The sequence below is a fragment of the Pogona vitticeps genome, chromosome Z, assembly GCF_051106095.1.
Source record: "Pogona vitticeps strain Pit_001003342236 chromosome Z, PviZW2.1, whole genome shotgun sequence".
Lineage (NCBI taxonomy): Eukaryota > Metazoa > Chordata > Lepidosauria > Squamata > Agamidae > Pogona > Pogona vitticeps.
In genome coordinates, this window is record NC_135799.1 from 1,487,501 (window position 1) to 1,513,131 (window position 25,631).

The 25,631-nt window shown below is 43.1% G+C and overlaps 1 protein-coding gene across 1 annotated transcript; it reads left to right on the forward strand.

Annotated features, from left to right (window-relative positions):
* Window positions 1–230: 230 nt before the first annotated feature.
* On the forward strand, window positions 231–24,572 carry LOC144585049 (uncharacterized). Its single transcript, XM_078382493.1, has 3 exons — window positions 231–288; window positions 2,061–2,153; window positions 19,587–24,572. The coding sequence occupies exon 3, from the start codon at window positions 19,791–19,793 to the stop codon at window positions 22,734–22,736; it is 2,946 nt and encodes a 981-aa protein (XP_078238619.1). The 5' UTR covers window positions 231–288; window positions 2,061–2,153; window positions 19,587–19,790; the 3' UTR covers window positions 22,737–24,572.
* Window positions 24,573–25,631: the final 1,059 nt, after the last annotated feature.

Consider the following 25,631-nt stretch of genomic DNA (forward strand, 5'->3'; position numbering starts at 1 on the left):
AAAATCTGTCTTGTTTATTAAGCGATCACCCGAGGATGATGAGGATGATGATGAGCAGGACGCGAAAGGCTGAGGGCGGGGGAGGGGAGGGAAGAGAGGGGGGTGAATGTAGAGCTACGAAAGTGCGAGAGGAGACAGGAGGGGGCTGCTTCCGGGCCTGTGTCTCCCCCCCACCGGAACCGGAAGTGGAGGCCGTGCCCCCCCTCCCCTCCCTCTCTCCTCCCCTCTTTCCCCCCCCCCTCGCTGTCTCTTCCCGCCCTCTTTCACCGCCTGAGGATCCGGAGGGAGGTGGGGGCCATTTGGAGCCTTTATTTTTGGGGGGGGGCAGAAAGAGGGAGGGGGAGGGGGGTTGGGGGCACCCCAGAAAGATATTCCACACTCCTTTCGGGGGGGGTCGGGGGGGGGCTTTCCGGTCCTCGTCTCCTTCTCTCTGGGGGGGGGGGAGAATCTTTAGTGGGGCTTGTGGGTTTTTCTCTCTCTCTCTCTCTCTGTTTTCCTCCCGGAGTCCCCTCAGGCTCCCCTCTCCCTTCCCCCCCCCCCGTTGTGGTTGTTTCCCCCTCCTCCCCCCACAGGACCTTCTCCAGCCCTGACCCCCCCCAGGAAACCCCTTTGGTTGGAAAACTTTGGGGGGGGAAGTTCCTGGAAAGCCCCAAGTGGGAATTGGGGGCCTTTTTTGTGGGGGGGGCTGCAAGGTAGTGGGGGTGTAGGGGTGGGGGTCACAGAGAAATGTGGCTGGGAGGAGAAGGTAGGGGGTCGGCTAGGAGGGAGGGGTGTGGATGATGAGGATGATATTTCATGTCTATGGCAGCCAAGGCGGTTGCTGATGCTGCCCCTGCAAGGGAGGGAAGTTCCTGGAACGCCAACCAGGCCCTGACCTGAACCCAGACCCTCAACACCCACCCACCCCCTATACTCTTCCCACACAGAGCAATGGGGGGGCAGGAGAGCCCCTGGGGGGGGGAAGAGAGGGGCTGCCCCTTTCCTACACTGGGAAAAGTGACTGTGTGTGTCTGTGTGAGATTTACTGCTGCTGGTTTTAGGTTTATAAAAATATTCTCAGGAAATTCTCTGAATCTCCTCTTGGTTTCCAGGAAGAGACTTTCTTAGAGGCAGGAAATTCAGTCATTAGATTCTTAATTAGCTTAGAATTCATTCATTCAGAATTACTTTCCTCTTTGCTTGTTTATGTCTTAACTGTTTTCGTTGGCGCAGGAGACGGTGGTCGGCTGGATGGCCAGACCTTGGGGCCTGAGAGGCTGAGCGAAGGGCCTCCTGGAAGGTCTTAGAAAGCAATCGGAAGTTGTGTGTCATCATCACACAGGGGGTGCCGGACCATCACATTCTTCTGGATAGGCTCTTTCCAGTTTTTCATGCCTCTGTGAAAGAGTGCGGGGAATTAATGGAAACCTGAAACACTCCACAGGCTGAGGGTCGAGGGGGTTGAACAGGAGTCTGTCCCCCCAGCACCCCTGCCGTTCCCAGAGTGACACCACACAAGGGAACATCCCAGAATCTGACTCCCCTTTTTCATCAAGTGACCACTCCTCCCCCAGACACAAAGCCATGGTCAGGGCTGTGAAGGGCAAAGAGCAGAAGAGGGTCTCCTGCAGAGTCCAGGGGTGCCCAACTTCGGGGCTCCAGAGGTTCTTGGACTGCAACTCCCAGAAGCCTTCACCACCGCCTCTGCTGGCCAGGATTTCTGGGAGCGGAAGTCCAAGAACATCTGGAGGCCCAAGGTTGGGGGGACCCCCTGCTGTAGACCCTCTGGACGGCTGCCTTGGGTGGTTGCCAACCTTTGCGCTGTCAGGCTTGGCCTCCTTTTTCCTGCTGGCAAGGCGGGCACGAGATTGTGCAGCAGTTTTGGGCTATTTCCTGGCTTTTGGAATCGTGGGTATAGAAGCACACAATCCCCCCCCCACTCATAACCTGGAGGTATTTTTTGAAGAATTGAATTCTCCAGATTGTCAAAAAGACAAAGGCTTCTATGCTAAGGGAAAGTTTTTGGTTTTATCCATATGAGAAGCCTCCAGAATGATTTGTTTTTATTTTTTTCTCCCAAGGACGAGGTGAGACTCAGCTGATGCTCTCCGGCTTTTCTCTGGACGAAAAGACAAGAATCAAACTCCGAAGCCCCCCAAAAACTTGAATAGCAGGTGAGATCTCTTTCATTCTTTGAGACCAGAAGCACCCCTGTGTTTGTTTATTTATTAAACAGCAACCCTATGATTAGCAGGACGCGAGACATCCTGAAGCTTACATCAGTATTTCAGAGAATTTTAGCCCACTCGCAGGAAGCATCAGGAGCGTTTGGAGGGCGCCTTCCACCAGACCTTCCATGGTGCCTGGTGAGGGCAAGAGGGGCCACCGAGATGGGGCGTGACAGTGCAAAGGAGACTGAGTTGGTGTGAAATCCCCATATCCTGAGGTTCACTTTGAGTCTCTTCTGTCGACTTCCGTCTGTCGCCCCGTTCTGGAGACCTCTGGTTTGTGAAAGCAAAGACACGCTGTCAGTTCCCTGGCTGAGTGGGGGTTCGAACCCGGGTTGTGTGAGTCCCAGTTTTACTGTCTACAGTAGTGCATCTCTGAACATGTGCAGAGTGTTTTTCTTTTCGTTCGCAGTCCTGCTTGGCTTAGCCCTGTGCTGTTGGTGAGATTCCAACCCTGGACAGCGTGGCATCCTACACCCCCCCCCCCCCGGAATTTCTCCTTTCCTCTTTTGGGATCCAATAGGACAAGTCACTCCTGTCAGGACCAGCCTCCCTCTAGGGAGCGCTACTCCTTCAGCCAGAGAGCCTCCAGGTATCTGTGTACCCCGTTTCAGCTGGGCTGAGTCCCTTTAACCATCAGCCATGGTGTAGCACAAATCCTTTCCAGTAAGTCTGGCCTTAAAGGTTCTCTTCTGCACTTGCTTGTAGCTAGCAAGTACAGACACCTGGGCTTTGTAGTCCCTTAAGACTCACTAAAGCTCGGAGGATTAGGACTCCGTCTGATAGCAATATTATGGCCTTGCCACCCCTGGAGGCAGGCTCAGCAGACTCACTGCTCAAGAGACCAGTCCTGTAGATTTTTAAATTTCTTTTTTTATTGAAAAAATAAAGTTTCATAGAAAATCCAGTTCGTTGTATAAGCATGGCATAGATTATATTTCCAAGGAATATTGCAGTTAAAATGAATAACATGTTCCAGCTAAGTAAAAATAGCTAAGATTTCTAAAAAGCTTTCTTCAGGGTAGGCAAAGGGTGAGAGCCCCCATTCTTCTCTCTGTTCTTCCTACATTCTGAAACCTTCATCCTAACACAAGGAAAAAAAGGTAAAATGGATCAAAAACCTCTCTACGCTAAGGAACTCTCCACATGGCACAATCTCCATTTTCTACTCGCTAAACTCCACCCTTCTTCTTCATCTGAGTTGTTGACTAATTGTAATTCAGGGGCTGCAAAGTCTCTCCCGGCCTCTCTTTCTCACAGGAATGCATGTGTTGTTTTGTTCTTCCAATCTTCTTTCCAATTAAGCTGGAATGTTATTTCACCCCTTATATTGTCCTTGCCATCCCAGGCTTCAGCAAAACATTCTTACCACTTCTCACGGCCTCTTCAGAAAACATTCCCAGGGCTTACAATCAGCCTTATACAGAACCAATTTGAATCCGTATTACATTTCTAATGACTACATAAACCATTCAAATCACATGCTTTAAACCACATACTCATGATCATGACAACTCCTGCATGAAGAGATTTTTGTAGAAGGAAATAATTTTTGGAGTAGGAGAGCTTTCTTCTCGCTTCTCTGCAAGAGTAGACCTTTTTTCAATCCATGGTGTCTTTTTGGTAGGTTCCAGCTGATTGATTAATTGATTTTATTTTGGGAGCATCCGTTATCCTTCCGCATGACATCTCAGGAACATCTTTAAGAGAGAAACACCTTCTGTTAATTCTCCATGGTGCGTTTCTCCTGCAGAATTATGAGAGGAAAAGTGATCCTTGATGACCTCTTCCAAGTTCTGAGAATGGTTTTTGCAGGACGGAGGCTGTCCCAGAAGATCGCCCGCCAACCTTCTTCCTGTCTCTCCTTGGCTTCTTCCTGCGACGACCAAGGCAGGGTCTCCCCTGGCCGGGCGCGGAGCCTCAGCTGCCCTTGAGAGGAAGGGAAGGGAAAGCCGGAGACCCAAGGAGGAGGAAGGGGTGCCGTCTCTTCCTCGAGAAGGGCTCCTGCCGGGAGGTTCTCACAGGGAAGAGGGAAGCTTTGCACAGCCTCTGGAAAGAAACAAGAGGTGGGAAGATTGCAGGGTGCGGGTGCGGGCGTTTGTGCATTTATCGGGCCCCAGGCATGGATTTCAGAGAAGGTGCCAAGCAAGTGGTAGATGGAGTGCATACACATATACTGTACATACACACACACACACATACATGCATACGTACAGAAATGTGGGTTGAGGATTTCTCTCCTAAGGTTCCCACAGGTTTTTTTTTAAATTTGCCTAGATCTTTGTCCATCATTTCCCCAAAACATACTGAATCTGTTGCAGAAACGTCATTGCAATAAAGTTTGGGGATAATGGTCTTTGGTCATAAGGAGAGGACATTGAGGGAAAATGTTTCCATTTTGAATCCCAACGTCAGATGAAGGGGTGAAAGACACATGGAGGCAGAGAGTATAAGACCTCTTCATTATTGAGAAAAAAAATGAGAGAAGGAAAATAAACTAAGATGCAAGTTATTTCATTTATGATCCCTTCTGTTTTTCGTTGCTTCTAATTTCAGTCTTTTTTCAATAGTTTCCTCAAATTTCACAATTTTTCATTTGCTGCATAATATAATTTGATATTGAGTATCTGATTATCTTTTTCTTTTTGTGATATGTGTCACAGTTACTTATCAATCCTAGCTTTTTTACTATTCTTGCAATATATATTAATCATCACTTGCCATTCTTTTAACCACATGTCAGTAATCTTTATTGGTAACATCCAGAATACAGTGGGGTCTCTACTTGCGAAAGGTTCTACTTACGTACTTTTCCAGTTACGTCCTTCTCCGTCTGCAAAAATCCATTTCCACTTACGAAAGGAGAATCCACTTACGAAAGGAACGATGGGGGGGGGGGGGAAACAACATTGGCCAGGGAAGTGCCTAGGACCAAATAAGGGCAAAAAGAACAAAGCAGGAGAAGCGGGGAAAGCAGCAGATTCAAACTGCTTCCATTCGTCTGTTGGCCAGGGAAGAGAGAATTGTTTCCTTTGCTCCGCTTTGCTGATTACTGTACTGTACATCTGGGAAAACGTGGGTTGAGTGTAGAATGAATTGTTTTCTTTGCTTGCTGCGGTTTGCTGGTTAGATCTGGGAAAACGTGGTGGGGGGAGAAGGAATTGTGGGGTGAGAGTGTAGAATGAACTCCAAAAATGAATTGTTTCCTTAGAATCTGAACCTTTTCTACCCATGGTGCATGCATGTTTTCCCCCTTTGAATGGAAATGGGAAAATGGGCTCCTGATGCTTGCTATGCTGGATGCTTGCCAAAACGGGCAGCCTGGCAGGGAGGGAGGCTTTAAAAAGCACAAACATTTGTCTGAGGGGTCTGTGTGCCCCAGTGATGACCTTTTCTTCCTTCCTTCCTTCCTTCCTTCCTTCCTTCCTTCCTGCCTCTTTTCCACATTGTTCCCTCCCTCCCTCCCTCTCTCCCTTTGGGTTGGTTTGGTGGGAAAAGAGCTCTGTGTCTTTGTGCTGAAGAATTGTGTGGGTCAGGCATTCTGGCTTGCAAAGCCTGGGTCAAGGTGTGACTTCCAGACTCCTGCCAGTGTGTCTTTGTGCTGAAGAAATCAGCACAACAAGCTTTAAAACATGTTCCTGATCCTTTCTTGACCTAAGAAGAAAAGAAACAAAATATTCCCCTCTAGTGGTCGAAGGTGGAATAGCAGCTTCCCATTAGTTTCTATGGACGGAAAAGAGCAGATACGGATTAAATGGTTTTCAATGCATTCCTATGGGAAATGCAGATTCTACATAAGAACTTTTCCACTTGAGAACCACCTTCCAATACGGATTAAGTTCTTAAGTATAGGAAATTTAATTTAGGGATCTATTTCATTTTAAGTAATGCAACAGCTTGGGCCCAGGCTCCCTGAAGGACAGTATCTCCCTATATGCGCCTTCTTGGTGATTAAGATCAGCAGAGGGGGCCCTCCTCTCAGCCCCATTGCCAGCCCAAGGACAGCTGATGGGAACACAGGAGAGGAGGGCCTTCTTGGTGGCAGCCCTCGGGCTATGGCACGCCCTCCGTTGGGAGATCAGGAAAGGGACCTTCCCTGTTTATGCTTCTGAAAAAAGCTAAAGACGCATCCCTTCAGACAGGCTTTTAACAACTATGAATCCCTGAACCCCATTTTAGCAGATAATATTATTTTATTCCTGTTTTAATATTTTAATTTTATTTAAAATCATATATTGTTTAATTTGTTTTTTAATATTTAATTTACTGTGTTTTTAACTGTGTGAACTTTTATGTTCTAAGCTGTTTTGGGTCCCTTGGGAGAAATGCGGCATGTACTTTATTATTGTTATGATGATGATGATGATGATGATGATGATGATGATGATGATGATGATGATGATGATGATGTAAAACCAGCAAAAATATGCTTTAAAATTTTATCTTTTCACCTCTCTGCTCAGCCTATCCAAGTTCATTTTAAATACACACTAATGGGTTAATCTGAATTCACACTAATGGGTTAATCTGCACTTGAGCAGAGCATTTTTGGAAACTTTCACAGCTTTAAGCACTTAGTGCTGGGACCTCCCCTACACCAGCTATATTACTCTGCCCTTGGCACTAGTGCCTCAGTTCTAAGGAACTGACCACCACTGCCCAGCATGCCATGGCACATGTGATGGATAGCAGGGAGGAGGGCGGGATGTGTGAATTCACAGACGACCACTTGAAGAACCAGAGTTACAGGTAAGTAACTTTCTCATTCATGGCCTCTGTGAATACACATGAATCGGTGACTGAGAAGCTACGCAAACTAACCAGGAAGAGGGATGCCACGAAAGTGCAGAAGTCAGGACAGCTTGACCCACCGCAGCCTCAGCCTTCAGCCGGACATCCAGTTGGTAGAATGAGATGAGGATAGGTGGAGTGGTGCATGTGGCAGCACGGTAGACATCCATGATGTCCATTCCATGGAGAAAGGCTGTTGAGAATGCTACAGCTCTAGTAGAGTGAGCTCTCACTGACTTTGGAAGAGGAGTCTCTGCCAAATCATAGGGAAGACAGATGGTCATGACGGACCATCTAGAGATGGTCTGAGATGTCGGGATCTGCAAGATGAAGGAAAGTAGGGGTCTTTCAGATGAAGCCTCAGGGGCAGGGATCTTTCTCCTTGACCAGCAAGGGGGAAAAGAAAAGACGGGACACTCGAGTGTATGGCAGCTGTTCAGAGGTGGAATCTCTTGTTCCCCCGCCTCCTCTTCTTTTATTGTATCCCCCTACTACATTTGCTCTAGTTAATCAATACAGAGGTAACTAATTTCCTGAATACACAGGCATCAGCAAACAGAGGCTGGTAAGCAGACAGTTAATAGTAAACAGACACAGATACCATCCAAATACACAGACAAGTTCCTGAATACACGAACACTTTAACTACATTATCCAGAGACAATAGACAGCAGGTCAATGATTTATCCGTTACTGGAAGTTAGCAGTTATGTACGTGTCTTGCAGCTAGGGCATGATGTCTGCTACTAGCATACAGATATATACCTTTATATACATTTATAATATTCATTTGCTACTGCCATAGATATATACATTTTAAAGGCATACAATTTTCCCACATCCCAACCGTTTTTTATTTATTTTGTTGAAGACAATGTCTGTTGTAAACTCCTGAAAATTCCGAATCCAGTTATTATGGTATGAAGTCAGGCTCATCTTCAGCAGAGGGCGGAATAGCATGTTCCAGGCCACTGGGAATAAGGAAAGCATTCAAATAGCCAAACCTGCTTCCTTGTTGCACTGAGAGCCAAAACTCTTTCTTTACAACTTTAAAACATTGTTCAGATGGAATGAAACCTGGAATCTTGCAAGAGAATTAAATTTACAGTGTAGATTAAAGAAAATACAATATAGGATAATTAAAATTACAATTACAATAAGATATGCATAACAAGTATACAGAACAATTTTCAGGAAAATAAAACATATTGAAAACATATTATTCAGATATATAAGCACAGCATATTACTAAGAGGCAAAAGCAAAACATTTTTTTAAGGTATACAGATTTTTTGCATAGAAATATGTGACACAGACAACTTCCCCACTGAAGACACACACACCATGAATTTCTTGTATGACACTTGACTGGAGAGATACATATAGAGCTTGGCAAAAGAACAGCAACTTATTTTGAGGGATGAGTAGTAAAGAATGGTGCTTGTATGCATCTGCCTGGCTCTGGGCAAAGTTCTTAAACTGTACAACTGACTGAATTAAAAAGTTGCCTGCTAGTGCCCTTAAATTTCCCCTGGACTGAAAATGTGTTTTTACAAGCAAGCATGTCAGATGTATCAGCATCACAGTGTACAAAATTGCCTACTGTGGGGCCTACTTGTAGGGAATAATATGCTTCTCTGTCTCAGGGATAAACAGACAAAGTTTTCATATTACATTAGAAAATAATTTTCAAGGAAAACTGTGACGTAAAAGAATAAACATACAGTGTCTACAACAAAATTAAATTCAGCATTAGAGAAAAGCTCAAAGGCTAAAACTGCAGTTAATTCTGAGTATAAAACTAAGAATTGCTTCTCTAAAATTCAATACTTTAAGATCTGGCTAATAGAGGAAACACATGTTATGCACTTTTATCCTGCAGAAAGAAAAACAAACATTTTTGACAATTTACAGCATTTGCAACAAACATTTTCTCAGGGATGTGACACTGTTACTCCTGGAAGGCAGAGACAGGAATGCAGGCTTGTATGAAGTCCCATATGCTCACAGCAATGCAAGGTGTGATAGGATTTGTAGTTCTAAGAACATGGAACCTAGAGTGTGCAGGACAGCATTTGGATCCTTACAAGTGGCTTGAGTGTAAACAATGCTTTCTCTAGATTGGAAGGTGATGGGGAAAAACTTTCTGGTTCGCCTCCTCCCACCTCAATATGCAGCATTATCTCTCTACTGTCCAGGTGGGAGGCATTCTTTGGTGATCTATATAATTGCCATGTCCGGCTGAGTAGGACTTTTCATTCAAACAGGATTAGCATATGGAAAAAGCAGTTCAAAACAAGCTTCATGTTGCCGGCTGAGTAAGATTTTTCACCCAAACAGGATTGGCATATGGAAAAAGCAGTTCAAAACAAGCTTCATGTTGGTGTGTAACAGTTACCCCCCTTAGATTCTCTTCTTCCTCCCCTTCCTTATATGATGCATCTAATGCTTGTAAAGCTGCTTTTGTACCCCCAGTCTATGATATCAAAGAAATCTGGGCCTGGGTCCCAATTCCATGAAATATCATGCAACTTTGGCTGAACAGGCGGAGACACTAAAGTAGCTGCTGCTTCTTTCAGACCAGCAAGGAAGGGAGTCAGGCATGCAGTTTGATTTGCTGATTGGAATGCATTTATAGATACTCCTGCTGCTTGAGTTAGAGCTGTTGTCGCGGAGCCTTGCTGAACAGCAGTAGAAAATGCAGCTCCTCCCATAAACATTAGAGGACCATCAGGGGACGCACCAGCATTAATTTCTGTTTGCTTAAATGCTCTATCTTGAAGGCAAATGAGTCCTTCTGCTGGTGGAAAGGAATCTTTTGTCAAGGCTTTGCAGCCATTAGAGACAAGCCATTGGACGGATGAGAAGTCTGGGAGAGCCTCTGTCTCTGTGTCTTTAAGACTGAGTTGTAGTTTGGAGATGCCATGAGCTGGGAAAAGTTCAGATCTGACAGTAACTGCTATGGCAGATTCTTGCATGACAGCAGAAATTGCACAGCTAGTTTCTGGACAATTTTCTGAACAAGCACCTGTTGTATCCATTGAAGGATGGTTATCAATCTCAGTTGCTTGAGGTGGCAGTGCTTTTAATTCATCAGGCTGGTCAGAATGAGACGAAGGGTGCAGCAGGGAAGCCAAAGAGGCTGAAGGGAGGGGAGGCAGAATTTGAGGGAGTTGTTTGATTAGATTAGCCTCGAATTCTGAATCGAAAAAGATGTTACGTGTGTCTTGGAGGCAAGTACACACTACAAATTGTTCCTGAAGATTTGACAAAGAAGTTCCCATGTTTCTTAGAAGTGTAGGTGTCTTACTGGACAAATTCCACTCACCCGAGGGATCCTTGCGGATGATTGACGCGTCTTGGGGCCTATGCCAGGCGAGATGAGTGCGAATTGTCGAAAGTTGACCTCAGTCCTACTCATCGGGATCCAGAGGATGCGTGCGCGCGCTGTAGCCCTTCCATACCGGGCGTGATGAGTAGGTGGTCTTCAAGAATGGACCTCAGAGAGGTGAATTACCTCAGAGAGGGCACCATTTTGTCGGGATCTGCAAGATGAAGGAAAGTAGGGGTCTTGCAGATGAAGCCTCAGGGGCAGGGATCTTTCTCCTTGACCAGCAAGGGGGAAAAGAAAAGACGGGACACTCGAGTGTATGGCAGCTGTTCAGAGGCGGAATCTCTTGTTCCCCCGCCTCCTCTTCTTTTATTGTATCCCCCTACTACATTTGCTCTAGTTAATCAATACAGAGGTAACTAATTTCCTGAATACACAGGCATCAGTAAACAGAGGCTGGTAAGCAGACAGTTAATAGTAAACAGACACAGATACCATCCAAATACACAGACAAGTTCCTGAATACACGAACACTTTAACTACATTATCCAGAGACAATAGACAGCAGGTCAATGATTTATCCGTTACTGGAAGTTAGCAGTTATGTACGTGTCTTGCAGCTAGGGCATGATGTCTGCTACTAGCATACAGATATATACCTTTATATACATTTATAATATTCATTTGCTACTGCCATAGATATATACATTTTAAAGGCATACAATTTTCCCACACTGAGAGGAAGCAGTTGCTCCAAAGGAGGAGCTGACAAAGGTGACAAAGAGATGCTGTGAGGCACAAAAAGTGGTCATGTTATGCACATAATGCGACAGAGCATGCTTCATGTCTAGAGCATGTGGAGCTGTCTCAGGCACTGAAGATGGTGTGGGAAAGAAGACAGGAAGGGCCGCTGACTGGTTCAGATAGAAGGCAGAACATACCTTAGACAAGAAGGTAAGGCCTGACCTTAAGGTTACTTTACAGAAATGAGGGCCCACTCTTAGTGCAGCCAGTCCTCCAGTCCTGCAAGCCAAAGTTATTGCCAGGAGAAAGGCAGCGAGCGGAGTGATGCCGACGCCAGCTTGAAGGGAGGCCTCCTAAGCCACAAAAGAATTGATTGGAGAGAACACTATGATGTTAGTGGTCTATAGGCAGGGTGCATATTTTCCAGGCCTCGGAGAAACAGCTTGCAGATAGAACAGGCCAGTCCCAGGCAAAAGATGTGAAGGAAAAGCTGAAGGAATGCATCCAGAGACATTGGCCTAGTAGGCAAATGTTGTCTTGATACAAAGTGACAGAACGCCTACCCATTATAGGAGTAGGTCAAGGTGGTAGAAGGTTTGCAAGCATCATTGAGCATGTCTGTTACAGTCGGGGAAGACTCCATATGGGCAGGTAGGGGGAACTCAAGGTCTGGATGAAATATCTGATCCTCGTCCCGAGAAAGCAGATGAGGGACCAGGTGCAGCCTGATGTATTCCGCAGCTCAGGGGATCAGGATCAAGAACCATGGCTAGCAAGGCGACCAAGCATGACGTTTGCACACTCATGACGGACACAAACAACAGTCATTTGAAGAAGGGGAAAAGGTGGAAACCTGTAAAGGAGGCCCTGTGTTGGGCACACCTGCTGACACTGGATGTGATCTCTGTGCTGAGTTTTCATGGCTGTAAAATTCAGGTTCTGTTTTCTTTGGTTTATTTTATATAACTTTACAGTATGAATGTGGGATATTTGCTTCTGTAGCCGCGATTCAAAAAAATGGTCCAGTATTGCTGCACCATGTCGTGCCTGTGTTGCTAGCAGGAGAAAAAGTTGCCAGGCTTCCCATAGGAAAAGGCAGCCTGAATATTAGGAGCAGGACTGGGAGCAGTGAAGATGGTCTGCACAGGACATTCTCTCTTCTGCTCCCTGCCATCCACACTTGCTAAAAAACAGCCCTGACCTTTGCCTTGGGTTTGGGAGAGTAGCGGTGGACTGTTGGACTGTTAGCTTCTGGGATTTCCCCTTGTGGGATGTCGCTCTGTGAATGGTAATAGTGCTGGGACTCCTGCTCTACCCCTTGACCTCTTGGCCGCTGGAGTGTCTCTGGGTTCCATGGTTTCCCATACTATTTCACACTGTTACAAGACAAGGGGATACCTGGCTCAGCAGTACTAGGAGCGAGAAGGACCTTGGAATCATCTTAGGTCACAAGCCAACAGTGTGATGTGGCTGCAAAAAAGGCCAATGCTATTAAGGCTGCATTAAGAGAGGGAGCCCCTTCATGGATTGCTGCCCCCTTCACGGATTGCTGCCTTTTCGTGGCGAAGGGGCTTGAGTAACTCAGGGAAGCTATGGGCTATGCCGTGCAGGGACACCCAAGACGGACAGGTCTGGAATGTAAGATCTTGGAAAGCTGGATGTAGTCAAACACAAGATGGCAAGAATAAACATTGACATCCTAGGTGTCAGTGAACTAAAATGGACGGGAATGGGCAAATTATCATGTCTACTATTGTGGGCAAGAATCCAGTAGAAGGAATGAAGTAGCCCTCATAGTCAACAAAAGAGTGGGAAAAGCTGTAATGGGATATAATCTCAAAAATGACAGATGTCAATACGAATCCAAGGTTTTTCCTATAGTGATGTATGGAAGTGAGAGCTGGACCATAAAGAAAGCTGCCCACCGAAGAATTGATGTTTTTGAATTGTGATGCTGGAGGAGGCACTTGAGAGTCCCCTGGACTGCAAGGAGAACAATCCTACCATGTCCATCTTTGCACAAAATGTTCCTTTAATATCTCCAATTTTCCTAAACAGATCTGTTTGTTCCTTTTCTATTGTTTCCCACTATTTCTATGCACTGTTCATTTAAGAAGGCCCTCTTGTGATGAGAGGGGGGTGGAGCTACAAACAGCGAGGCAGCAAGGAATCTGGACTCTCCAGATTTCTGCTGCATGCTGTGAATCCAGACTCTCCCCAAGAAATTGGAGGGCAGGGAAGGCTAGGAGAAGCCCACCCTGAGTCGCAGGAGAGCAGAGATCTTCTGGGGGGTGGAAAGCAACCACCTCTCAGATCACTCCTTCAGACAAAGGATTCCATCAACGCCATTGTCTAATGTCGTCCTAGCTGTGAAGCTCCACGACAGGAAGGAAGCATGAAGATTTACGAATGACTGCATTAACAAGGACTAATTGGTTTCAACATCGCCTCTGTAAGTACAAAATAAACTTAAGCGGCTGATTTCAAAGAAGATAGTGTAACCTTGGAAGCGGCAAACAAGTATATCTCGAAATTACAAAGCTTCTTTGTTCATCTACTTTGCAACCACGATGGATTTAACAGAAGACATAATAAATGCCTTTCAGAACTTACAAAGGAACATTCTGAATCATTTTGAAATTCAGTTTTTTGAACTCCAGACTGTGCTTTCGGATATGAAGGAAACGACAGAGCTTTGGGAATTTTCGTCAGAACAGCGTACTGAAACAGAAGCAGATCAGCCCACTATAGCAGCAGAAGAAAGAGTGACTTTATTTGTTTTTAAAAAGGAGGGTAAAATCTTTAAAAAGGAGGTTAGGAAAACTGATTTGTATTGTGAGAAAGAGGTCCAGGTGGGTGAAAAAGAGATGTGTCCTAACTCGATGGGTGAATTTGCAAAACAAAGAAGCAAAAAGGCAAGGCTGAAAGGGAAACAAAATGATTACAGATCAGACATTGCTTGGCTTCAAAGGCAGAACATGATGAGCCCACCAAATGAGAGAGAAAATAGCCTAATAGGGTTCCATAGATGGCATTTCAAAACTAGTAAAAAAGGAGCCAATCTAATTTTAGGTTTATAATGTTATAAATAAAAGGGGAAATGTTAATTGATGAATATAACAACAAAGTAATTTTGATTATGTTTGGAGATAAACAACAATTATGAATTATTAATTATACAATCTGACATATCTATGATGACTATAATATTAGAAATTGTGGACTTTATGGTACACTTTAAGATGCAACTTAACTTTAGGTTAATAAGGCCATAAGAGATCTGGAATAGCTGGGCTGTGTATAGAGTTAAGATTTATAAACTAAAAAAAGGAGGAACGTTACCCGATGAATATAACAATAGAAATTATGGATTTGAGAATTTTTATCTATATAATCTGAAATATCTATGATGAACACAAGATTAGACTGTAAAGCTTTTACTTAGAGAAACATAATATGAATTATAAGAATGTAACCTTAGATTTATTATGTTATAAGTGATTTGGAATTCCTGGCCGTGCAATGGAGTTAAGATTTATAAAATATAAAAGGGTGAATGTTATTTGATGATTATAAAAACCAAATTATAAATTTGAGGGGCACACATATCTACACAAAATGGATGTGATTTATATATTGCAAGTAATTTCTACTATGTTTGGAGTCAAATGGCAATTAAGAATTTCCAATTATGTAATCTGAAATGTCTATGATGAATATAACATTAGAAACTGTTGAGTCTAAGGCACGTAGTCTGAGAAACAAAATATATACAAACTGTAACATGATTGAATATATCAGGTGAGAGACATTTAATATCCCTACTTTTTGAAAGACTGATGATGATATTTGAAAATATATGAAATTGATGATGATATATGAAATACTGATATGAAATACATGTATGTATAGATGTATATTAGAGTGAACATAGTACTAGAGATTACTTAATTATAGTATAAAGCATTAACATGGAGATATTAAGCACATATGAATTATAATATGATTAAGTAGCCAATATTAGATAAATATATTTTGTGGTGTTTTTTATCTTTGCTGAAATGCGGATTTCTCATGATAGTAAAATATTGATATTCTGAGACATAATTGGTTAGCCAAGGATGTAAGAGAAATTATCTTAAAAATCAATCATTAGAATTACTATAACTTTAGGATGACTCACATCTCAAGCAAATTTTTAAGAGCAATAAGGTTGATGCAGTCAGATTTATATAATGGATAATATTGTATGAAATGCCTCCACCCTGCCTATATGTGGGGTTTTGTTGTTTTGTTTTCTCTCTCTCTGTGTGTGTGTGTGTGTGTGTGTGTGTGTGTGTTTGTATTTATTACTTTTGCTTGTTTTGTGTGATCTCTGTTAGGTTTGTATGTCTATAGTGTGATAAAATAAAAAATATTTTTTAAAAAAAGAAGGCCCTCTTGTCTCTCCTTGCTATTCTTTGGAAGTCTGCATTCAATTTTCTGTAACTTTCCCTATCTCCCTTGCATTTGGTTTCCCTTCTCCTCTCTGCTATTTGTAAGGCCTCATTGGACAGCCACTTTGCTTTCTTGCATTTCCTTTTCTTTGGGATAGTTTTTGTTGCTGCCTCCTGTACAATGCTACGAGCCTCTATCCAAAGTTCTTCAGGCACTCCGTCCACCAAATCGAGTTCCTTAAATCTGTTCTTCACTTCCACTGTGCATTCATAAGGGATTTGGTTTAGATTATACCTGAGTAGCCCAGTGGTTTTTCCTACTCTCTTCAGTTTAAGCTTGAATTTTGCTATGAGAAGCTGATGATCAAGAGCCACAATCAGCTCCATGTCTTGTTTTTGCTGACTGTATAGAGCTTCTCCATTTTGGCTGCAGAGAATGTAATCAATCTGATTTCGATATTGCCCATCTGGTGATTTCCATGTATAGAGTCGCCTCTTGTGTTGTTGGAAAAGAGTGTTTGTGATGACCTGCTTGTTCTCTTGACAAAACTCTATTAGCCTTTGCCCTGTTTTGTTTTGAACTCCAAGCCCAAACTTCCCTGTTGTTCCTTTTATCTCTTGACTCCCTACTTTAGGATTCCAAACCCCTATAATGAGAAGAACATCTTTCTTTGGTGTCAGTTCTAGAAGGTGTTGTAAATCTTCATAAAATTTCAGTCTCCTCAGCATTGGTGGTTGGTGCATAAACCTGGATGACTGTGATGTTGAAAGGTCTGCCTTGGATTCGTATTTAAATCATTATATCATTTTGACATTATATCCCATTACAGCTTTTCCCACTCTTTTGTTGACTATGAGGGCTACTCCATGTTTTCTAGAGGATTCTTGCCCACAGAAGTAGATATGATAATAGTCTAAACTGAATTCGCCCATTCCTGTCCACATTTGTTCACTTACTGCCAGGATGTCAATGTTTATTCTTGCCGTCTCGTGTTTGACTGCATCCAGCTTACCAAGGTTCGTAAATCTTACATTCCAGGTTCCTATGCAGCATTTTTCTTTGCAGCATCAGACTTCCCTTTCACATCCACAGCTGAGCGTCCTTTTGGCTTTGGCCCAACCACTTCATTAGCTCTGGAGCTACTTGTACTTGTCCTCTGCTCTTCCTCAGTAACATGTTGGACACTTTCCAACTTAAGGGGCCCATCTTCCAGCATCATATCTTTTAACCTTTTGTTTCTGTTCATGGGTATTCTTGGCAAAGATACCGGAGTGGCTTGCCAATTCATACTCTATGGATTGTGTTTAGTCAGAACTCTCCACTATGACTTGTCTGTCTTGGGTGTCCCTGCACGGCATAGCCCGTAGCTTCCCTGAGTTACTCAAGCCCCTTTGCCACAACAAGGCAGCAATCCATGAAGGGGTTGTAATATTATACCTTCTTTCATATATATCATATATTTTTGTATATTGTAATATTATATCTTCTTTCATCCTTGGTAGGGTTTAACTTATCTTCCTCTTCATCCCTTAACATTTATCTTTATTTATCAAGACTTTAAACCATTCCATTTTAGCATCACATCTCCATTTGGTCCCATACTCTGAGGACATACCCTAGCAAAGCACACCCAATAGTAACAAATCCTCAAACTTTAACTATTTTCCTTTAAAAAAAAAACCTAGCCCAAAAACCCTCACCATTGTCAAGTTGGGGAAACAACCTGTATAGAATTGTTAAATCAAGTTTGTAAAATGACCATAAGTATTGTCAGAATCAGAAGTGTAAAGTAAAGCAAAGCTTGAATATACACAGCTGAGGTGATTGTTACAGCTGTGAATGTAAACGTAGGATTGGACAATACTAGGATAAAATTAGCAGCACTAGGACACACAATCTGTGGGTTGTTGTGGATTGTTGCTGGTGATACTGTTGGAGAAACTGTAGAGAAGAATCGTATTGTTCCTGTTGCTGAGAATCCTGGTGGAAGCTGTGTCTATGTGCTTGATAAGAGAAGGAACTCTGGCAAGCTGGAAGGAACTTATGGTATTCAACTACTGAACTTATTTAAATGATATATGCACTAAAACTCTGTGACAACTACTGTGCATTAGTTTGGAACTGAAAACTTGCCTGTATATATTGTTCATAATAGAATATCTACTACAGTGGGGTCTCTACTTAAGAACTTAATCCGTATTGGAAGGTGGTTCTCAAGTTGAAAAGTTCTTATGTTGAATCTGCATTGAAAACCATTTAATCCGTATCTGCTCTTTTCCGTCCATAGAAACTACAGTGGAACCTCTACTGAAGAACTTAATCCGTTTTGGAATGGTGTTCTTAAGTTGAAACGTTCTTAAGTTGAAGCAAAATTTCCCATAGGAATGGACTGAAAACCAATTAATCCGTTCTGGCTGGGTTTTTTTGTTTGTTTTGTTATGTAGAGGTGCGTTCGTACATTGAAGCATTAGTTTCCATAGGAACTAATGCAAAGCTGGTTAATACATACTCTACCACTAGGGGGAGATTTTTTTTTTAACCTAAGATGACCTAAGGTTAAAAAAAGAGCAGGAAAGGTGTTTTTTTTTCCCTGTTCTTATCTTGGATTTCTGTTCTCAAGTAGAAGCAAAATTTAGCAAATGGAGCTGTTCTTAAGTTGGATTGTTCTTAAGTAGAGATGTTCTTAAGTAGAGACCCCACTGTATCAACACTATCCTTGTGCCTGGTGTATTCATAATCTCAGTGAAGATCTTATTTGGCTATCATACTTTGGTGTTCAGCTGGATTCCGCTACTCTGTGAACCATTATATTTAATAATATTCCTCCCTCTTTCTGGCATGATCCTACCTGGCCACGGGTAAGTGAAAAGTCCTGCACCTTGGAAAAAGAAACCAATTGCTCAATTACAAGATGGGGGATACTTGGCTCAGCAAAATTACGAGTGAGAGGGATGTTGGAATTGTTGTAGATCGCAAGCTAAATGTGAGCCAACAGTGGCTTTTTTATTAATTCAGGTTTTCCAACTCTTCCTTCACTTTCTCCTTTCATGGGTTCACCATTTTCAATTCATTTATGGATTTGCAATGCCTTTAAATTGAGTACAGTGGTGCCTCACATAGCGATGATAATCGGTGCAGCAAAACTCGCTGCAAAGCGATTTCGTCGCTATGTGATATTAAAAAGCCCATATGAATGCATTGAAACCCCTTCAATGCATTCCTATGGGCTAAAATCCTCCATGCGGCAGCCATTTTTGCTGCCCGGTAAGCGAGGAATCCATCCCAGAAAACAGTGGGTGGCCATTTTTTTTACCCGGCGGTCATTTTGGAACCACCGATCAGCTGGTAAAAAAATCATCGCTTTGCGATGATCGGTAAGCGAAACAGGGTACCGATCATCACAAAGTGATTTTTCCCCATAGAGAACATCGCAAAGCGATCACAAAAAGTTAATTGCTATGCGATTTCGTCATTAAACGGGGCACCCGTTAAGCAAGGCACCACTGTACTGTACTGTGGAGGAAATTTGCAAGTAAACCATGGAACTTTTGCTGTAAAACCTCAATTCTAATCAAATCCTATCCTTGTATTTCTGAGTAAGCTGGTTGGATACCTCTGTGGTTTAAATATTTGGTTCCAGAACCAGAGGTTCACTGCTGTGTCTCCCATGGGTAAGGTCAGCCTGTGTGGCCTTTGGGAAACTGCAAGGTACCAGAAGCAGGAAACGGGGAACGACTTTTGAGTATTCTCTACCTAGAACCCCCCCCCCAAAAAAAGGGCTGCCATCAGTCAGAATTGACTTGATGGCCCATGATTAATATTATTTCAGATAGTGGTTAATATTAATCAACTACAATATATTTTCCCATCCCTGTCCCTTTGGAAGTATCAGTTCAGGCAAGGTGAGTCCATGCTGTTTGCACAATACGGCTAATTTTTCAAATGTTGCCTGTAAAGCCTTCAGGAGACATATGCCTTTCAAAGGAGTCAAAGACAGAGCAAGCTCTTTGGTTTGACCTCCAGTTAGTTTCTGCTCTGTGCTATATTCTCAAAATATCTTCTTTGTTCTCTATCAGGTAACAAACTCGATGGCCAGAATTATACAGAGCCACTTCTTCTGGCCCTGAAAAGAGTCAAGTGTGAAGCCAGGAAGAAAAGCTTGGAAAAACCCATGAGCTAAAAGAGAAATGGCTTAAACGGCTGAAGTGTGAAGACAGCTTCAGACCAGTGCTGCTAGTTCAGATTAAAGAACTCACCCTAGGGAGAAATCATACAAAAACATGGAATGCGAAAACAGTTTCAGCAGGAGAAGAAATCTGCCTTCACATCAAACTCACACAGGGAAGAAACTGTACAAATGCATGGAATGTGGAAAGAGCTTTAGTCAGAGTGGTCATCTTAGGGTACATCAAAGGACCCACACTGGGGAGAAACCACATAAATGCATGGAATGTGGAAAGAGCTTTAGTCACAATAGTCATCTTAGGGTACATCAAAGGACCCACACTGGGGAGAAACCACATAAATGCATGGAATGTGGAAAGAGCTTTAGTCACAATAGTCATCTTAGGGTACATCAAAGGACCCACACTGGGGAGAAACCACATAAATGCATGGAATGTGGAAAGAGCTTTAGTCAGAGTGGTCATCTTAGGGTACATCAAAGGACCCACACTGGGGAGAAACCACATAAATGCATGGAATGTGGAAAGAGCTTTAGTCAGAGTGGTGCCCTTAAGTTACATCAAAGGACCCACACTGGGGAGAAACCACATAAATGCATGGAATGTGGAAAGAGCTTTTGTGAGAATGGTGAACTTAGATTACATCAAAGGACCCACACTGGGGAGAAACCACATAAATGCATAGAATGTGGAAAGAGCTTTAGTCAGAGTGGTCAGCTTAGGGTACATCAAAGGACCCACACTGGGGAGAAACCACATAAATGCATGGAATGTGGAAAGAGCTTTGGTGAGAATAGTAAGCTTAGGGTACATCAAAGAACCCACACTGGGGAGAAACCACATAAATGCATGGAATGTGGAAAGAGCTTTAGTCAGAGTGGTCATCTTAGGGTACATCAAAGGACCCACACTGGGGAGAAAACACATAAATGCATGGAATGTGGAAAGAGCTTTAGTCAGAATGGTGAACTTAGATTACATCAAAGGACCCACACTGGGGAGAAACCACATAAATGCATGGAATGTGGAAAGAGCTTTAGTCGGAATGGTCATCTTAGGGTACATCAAAGGACCCACACTGGGGAGAAACCACATAAATGCATGGAATGTGGAAAGAGCTTTGGTGAGAATAGTAAGCTTAGGGTACATCAAAGAACCCACACTGGGGAGAAACCACATAAATGCATGGAATGTGGAAAGAGCTTTAGTCAGAGTGGTCATCTTAGGGTACATCAAAGGACCCACACTGGGGAGAAAACACATAAATGCATGGAATGTGGAAAGAGCTTTAGTCAGAGTGATGCCCTTAAGTTACATCAAAGGACCCACACTGGGGAGAAACCACATAAATGCATGGAATGTGGAAAGAGCTTTACTAGCAGTGGTCAGCTTAGGGTACATCAAAGGACCCACACTGGGGAGAAACCACATAAATGCATGGAATGTGGAAAGTGCTTTAGTCACAGTAGTCAGCTTAGGTTACATCAAAGGACCCACACTGGGGAGAAACCACATAAATGCATGGAATGTGGAAAGAGCTTTAGTCAGATTGGTCAGCTTAGGTTACATCAAAGGACCCACACTGGGGAGAAACCACATAAATGCATGGAATGTGGAAAGAGCTTTAGTCGGAATGGTGACCTTAGATTACATCAAAGGACCCACACTGGGGAGAAACCACATAAATGCATGGAATGTGGAAAGAGCTTTAGTCTCATTTATGCCCTTAGGTTACATCAAAGGACCCACACTGGGGAGAAACCACATAAATGCATGGAATGTGGAAAGAGCTTTAGTCAGAGTGGTCATCTTAGGGTACATCAAAGGACCCACACTGGGGAGAAACCACATAAGTGCATGGAATGTGGAAAGAGCTTTAGTCAGAGTGGTCATCTTAGGGTACATCAAACCACCCACACTGGGGAGAAACCACATAAATGCATGGAATGTGGAAAGAGCTTTAGTCGGATTGGTGACCTTAGGAGACATCAAAGGACCCACACTGGGGAGAAAACACATAAATGCATGGAATGTGGAAAGAGCTTTAGTCAGAGTGATGCCCTTAAGTTACATCAAAGGACCCACACTGGGGAGAAACCACATAAATGCATGGAATGTGGAAAGAGCTTTGATGAGAATGGTCAGCTTAGGGTACATCAAAGGACCCACACTGGGGAGAAACCACATAAATGCATGGAATGTGGAAAGAGCTTTACTCGCAGTGGTCAGCTTAGGGTACATCAAAGGACCCACACTGGGGAGAAACCACATAAATGCATGGAATGTGGAAAGAGCTTTAGTCTCATTTATGCCCTTAGATTACATCAAAGGACCCACACTGGGGAGAAACCACATAAATGCATGGAATGTGGAAAGAGCTTTAGTCAGAGTCGTCAGCTTAGGTTACATCAATGGACCCACACTGGGGAGAAACCACATAAATGCATGGAATGTGGAAAGAGCTTTAGTCAGAGTGGTCATCTTAGGGTACATCAATGGACCCACACTGGGGAGAAACCACATAAATGCATGGAATGTGGAAAGAGCTTTAGTCAGAGTCGTCAGCTTAGGTTACATCAATGGACCCACACTGGGGAGAAACCACATAAATGCATGGAATGTGGAAAGAGCTTTAGTCTCATTTATGCCCTTAGATTACATCAAAGGACCCACACTGGGGAGAAACCACATAAATGCATGGAATGTGGAAAGAGCTTTAGTCAGAGTCGTCAGCTTAGGTTACATCAATGGACCCACACTGGGGAGAAACCACATAAATGCATGGAATGTGGAAAGAGCTTTACTCGCAGTGGTCAGCTTAGGGTACATCAAACCACCCACACTGGGGAGAAACCACATAAATGCATGGAATGTGGAAAGAGCTTTAGTCTCATTTATGCCCTTAGATTACATCAAAGGACCCACACTGGGGAGAAACCACATAAATGCATGGAATGTGGAAAGAGCTTTAGTCAGAATGGTCATCTTAGGTTACATCAAAGGACCCACACTAGGAACCTTCAGGATCTGTCCTTCCAGTGAGCATTCAGGGTTGATTTCCTTCGGAATGGATAGGTTTGTTCTCCGTGCAGTCTACAAGACTCTCAAGAGCCTTCTCCAGCACCACAGTTCAAAAGCAACAATTCTTTGCCTGTCAGCTTTATGGTCCAGCTCTCACTTCCCTACATCAGTACAGGAAAAACTATAGCTTCAACTACTCGGACTTTGGTCGGCAAGGTGATGTCTCTGCTTTTTAAGATGCTGTCTAGGTTTATAATTGCTTTCCTCGCAAGTAGCAGGTGTCTTTTAATTTTGTGGCTGCTGTCGCCATCTGCAGCAATCATGGAGCCCAATAAAGAACAATTTGTCATTGCCTCTCTATCTTCCCCTTCTATTTGACAGGAAGTGATGGGACCAGTGGCCATGATCTTAGTTTTTTTGACCGTTTTTTGCGCTCTCTTTCACCGTCATTAGGAGATTCTTTAATTCCTCCTCACTTTCTGCCATCAGAGTGGTATCATCTGCATATCAGAGGTTGTTGATAGTTCTTCCAGCAGTCTTGATTCCGGTTTGGGATTCCTCCAGTCCAGCCTTTTGCATGATGTTTTCTGCATATAAGTTAAATAAGCCGGGGGACAATATACAGCCTTGTACTTTCCCAATATTGAACCAATCAACCATTGCTTCCTGTCCCATATATAGATTTCTCAGGAGATACATGAGGTGGTCAGGCACTCCCCTTTCTTTAAGAACCTGCCATAGTTTGCTGTGGTTTTACACAGGCAAAGCAAAGCAAAGTGTGTTGCTTATATACTGCCCCATATTGCTTCAAACACTCTCTTGGTTGTTTACAAGTTATTTATGCAGGCTACACATTGCCCCCCCCCCCAACAAGCTGGGTACTCATTTTACCGACCTCGGAAGGATAGAAGGCTGAGTCAACCTTGAGCCGGCTACCTCGGACTGAACCCCAGGTCAAAGGCTTTTGCACAGTCAATGAAGCAGAAGATGTTTTCCTTTTGTTGGAAAGCTTGGGGGAAGCTAAAATGTAGATAAATATATGTATCTATAAATTCCATAAAGGTTAATTAAGAATAATATTAGATGCTTTGGCTCTTATGGTTTATATATAGAGCTTAAATATGAGTGAATCACCATATTGATTATATAGACAAGATTAGACAATAAAATGTCTTTTTACCTGTAAAAGTGGGGATCTTACAGAAATGTATTGAGCTGGCCTGGAGCTTCTGTGTGGGGAGGTGTGTATGGTTAAGCTACCTTTATGATGAAATTAGAATTGCTTATGATGACTTCTGGTTAGAGGTGTACGCAGGTGAAAGAATATATAGGGACTTTATAGATAGCACTTTAAAAGCCAGTAAAAAGAATGAAAGAAATGAATTCCTAGATCCACAAGGCTGTAAATAATTAAAAATCCCTGGTTTATACATGGAGCAAAGAAATATAATAAAAATGGGGAAGTTACTTGTTGAATGTCTTAAATGGTTAATAAGTATAGGTAATGCTTAGATTACATATTCTGATCACAATTATTTAGAAGGTATTGATGATGAATTAGAAACATGAAGATACTAAGTAACTTATGAGCTATAATTGGTCTATGCAACTAAGAATGGCTTGAATATAAGATCAATACAGGTTTAAGTTTATATATTAGACAATTTATTTATGTTAATCTTTAGGGTTTATGTAGTCAGATTTATATATTAAATGGATATGGTCTAAAGATGCTTAGTAGGGCAATATGGTTAATGTAGTCAGGTTTATATGTTAGATGGATATATTCTCCCCACATATATGTTTTGTGTTTGTTTTGTATGTTTGTGTATAATAAAAAGAAAAAGAAAAATGTGATTGGCTGACTAATGAATTGAATCAGATTAAAGAAGAAGTTTTTTAAAACCTAATCAATAAATTAAAAATCAATAAGTCACCGGTCCCAGATGGCATCCCCCCAACTGTTATTAAGGAACTGAGAAATGAAGTTGTTGAATTCTTAACTAAGATATACAACTTGTCATTTAAAACAGTCCATTCATTTTGTTTTACTTGTGAGTAGACTCTGCTATTTTTGTTCACATTGGAGGCCCACATTTCTACCAATGGGGAATATCTACACCCCGAGAAGCTGGAAATAGATTTTCTGTCATTGGCAGGCTTCACTTCTCTCTCTCTCTCTCTCTCTCTTCCTTCCTTCCTTTTTCACATGTGGTTTTTTCTAGCAGCATCAGAAGTGGGTGTGTATAATTCTGATTCTTCTCTTTGCGACCTGGTGGGGAAAGGAAAGGAAAGGGGAGGGCCTCTCACTGGGGAACCAGCCAAGGGTTGGGCTCTGTCTCCGAAGGTCAGGAGAAAGGAAGGGCCCTCGTGGCTGCCCCAAGGCCAGCAGATGGAGGATGGGGTGGGGAGTTCTTGTGGCCCTTCCATCGCCATGAGTATTGTTATAAATCCCGGCTGAGCCCTCGGATCCTGTCCTAGAGAGATCGGCTGCTCGAAGTCACGGGAGTTTCCCCTCTTGGCTCAGGCCTTTCTTGGCTTTTCTCAGCCCGGGGATCCCTTGTTGTTTCTTCCGGCCGGCATCAGGGCCAGAGCCAGCCTCAAGGGAGGCTGGGTGGATCTCAGGCCAGGAACGGACGGACTTTGGGGCACCCAGAACCGGGGGGGGGGGACGACGACAATCTTCCCTTTTGACTTAGAAGGCCAAGCTCTCCAGTTGTCGCAGGGGCACTCCTCTGGGGAACCAGCTGCCACCATCATCATCCTGTTGAAGAACAGGCATGATTGGACTTTTGGAACCCTCTGTTTACTTGTCTGGCAAAAAAAAAAATTAATTGCTGGAATTGAACAGGGCAACTTTTCCTGACCCTTTCTTTGCTGTGTCTCTTTTCGTCCAGAAAGTGGCAAAGATGAGGA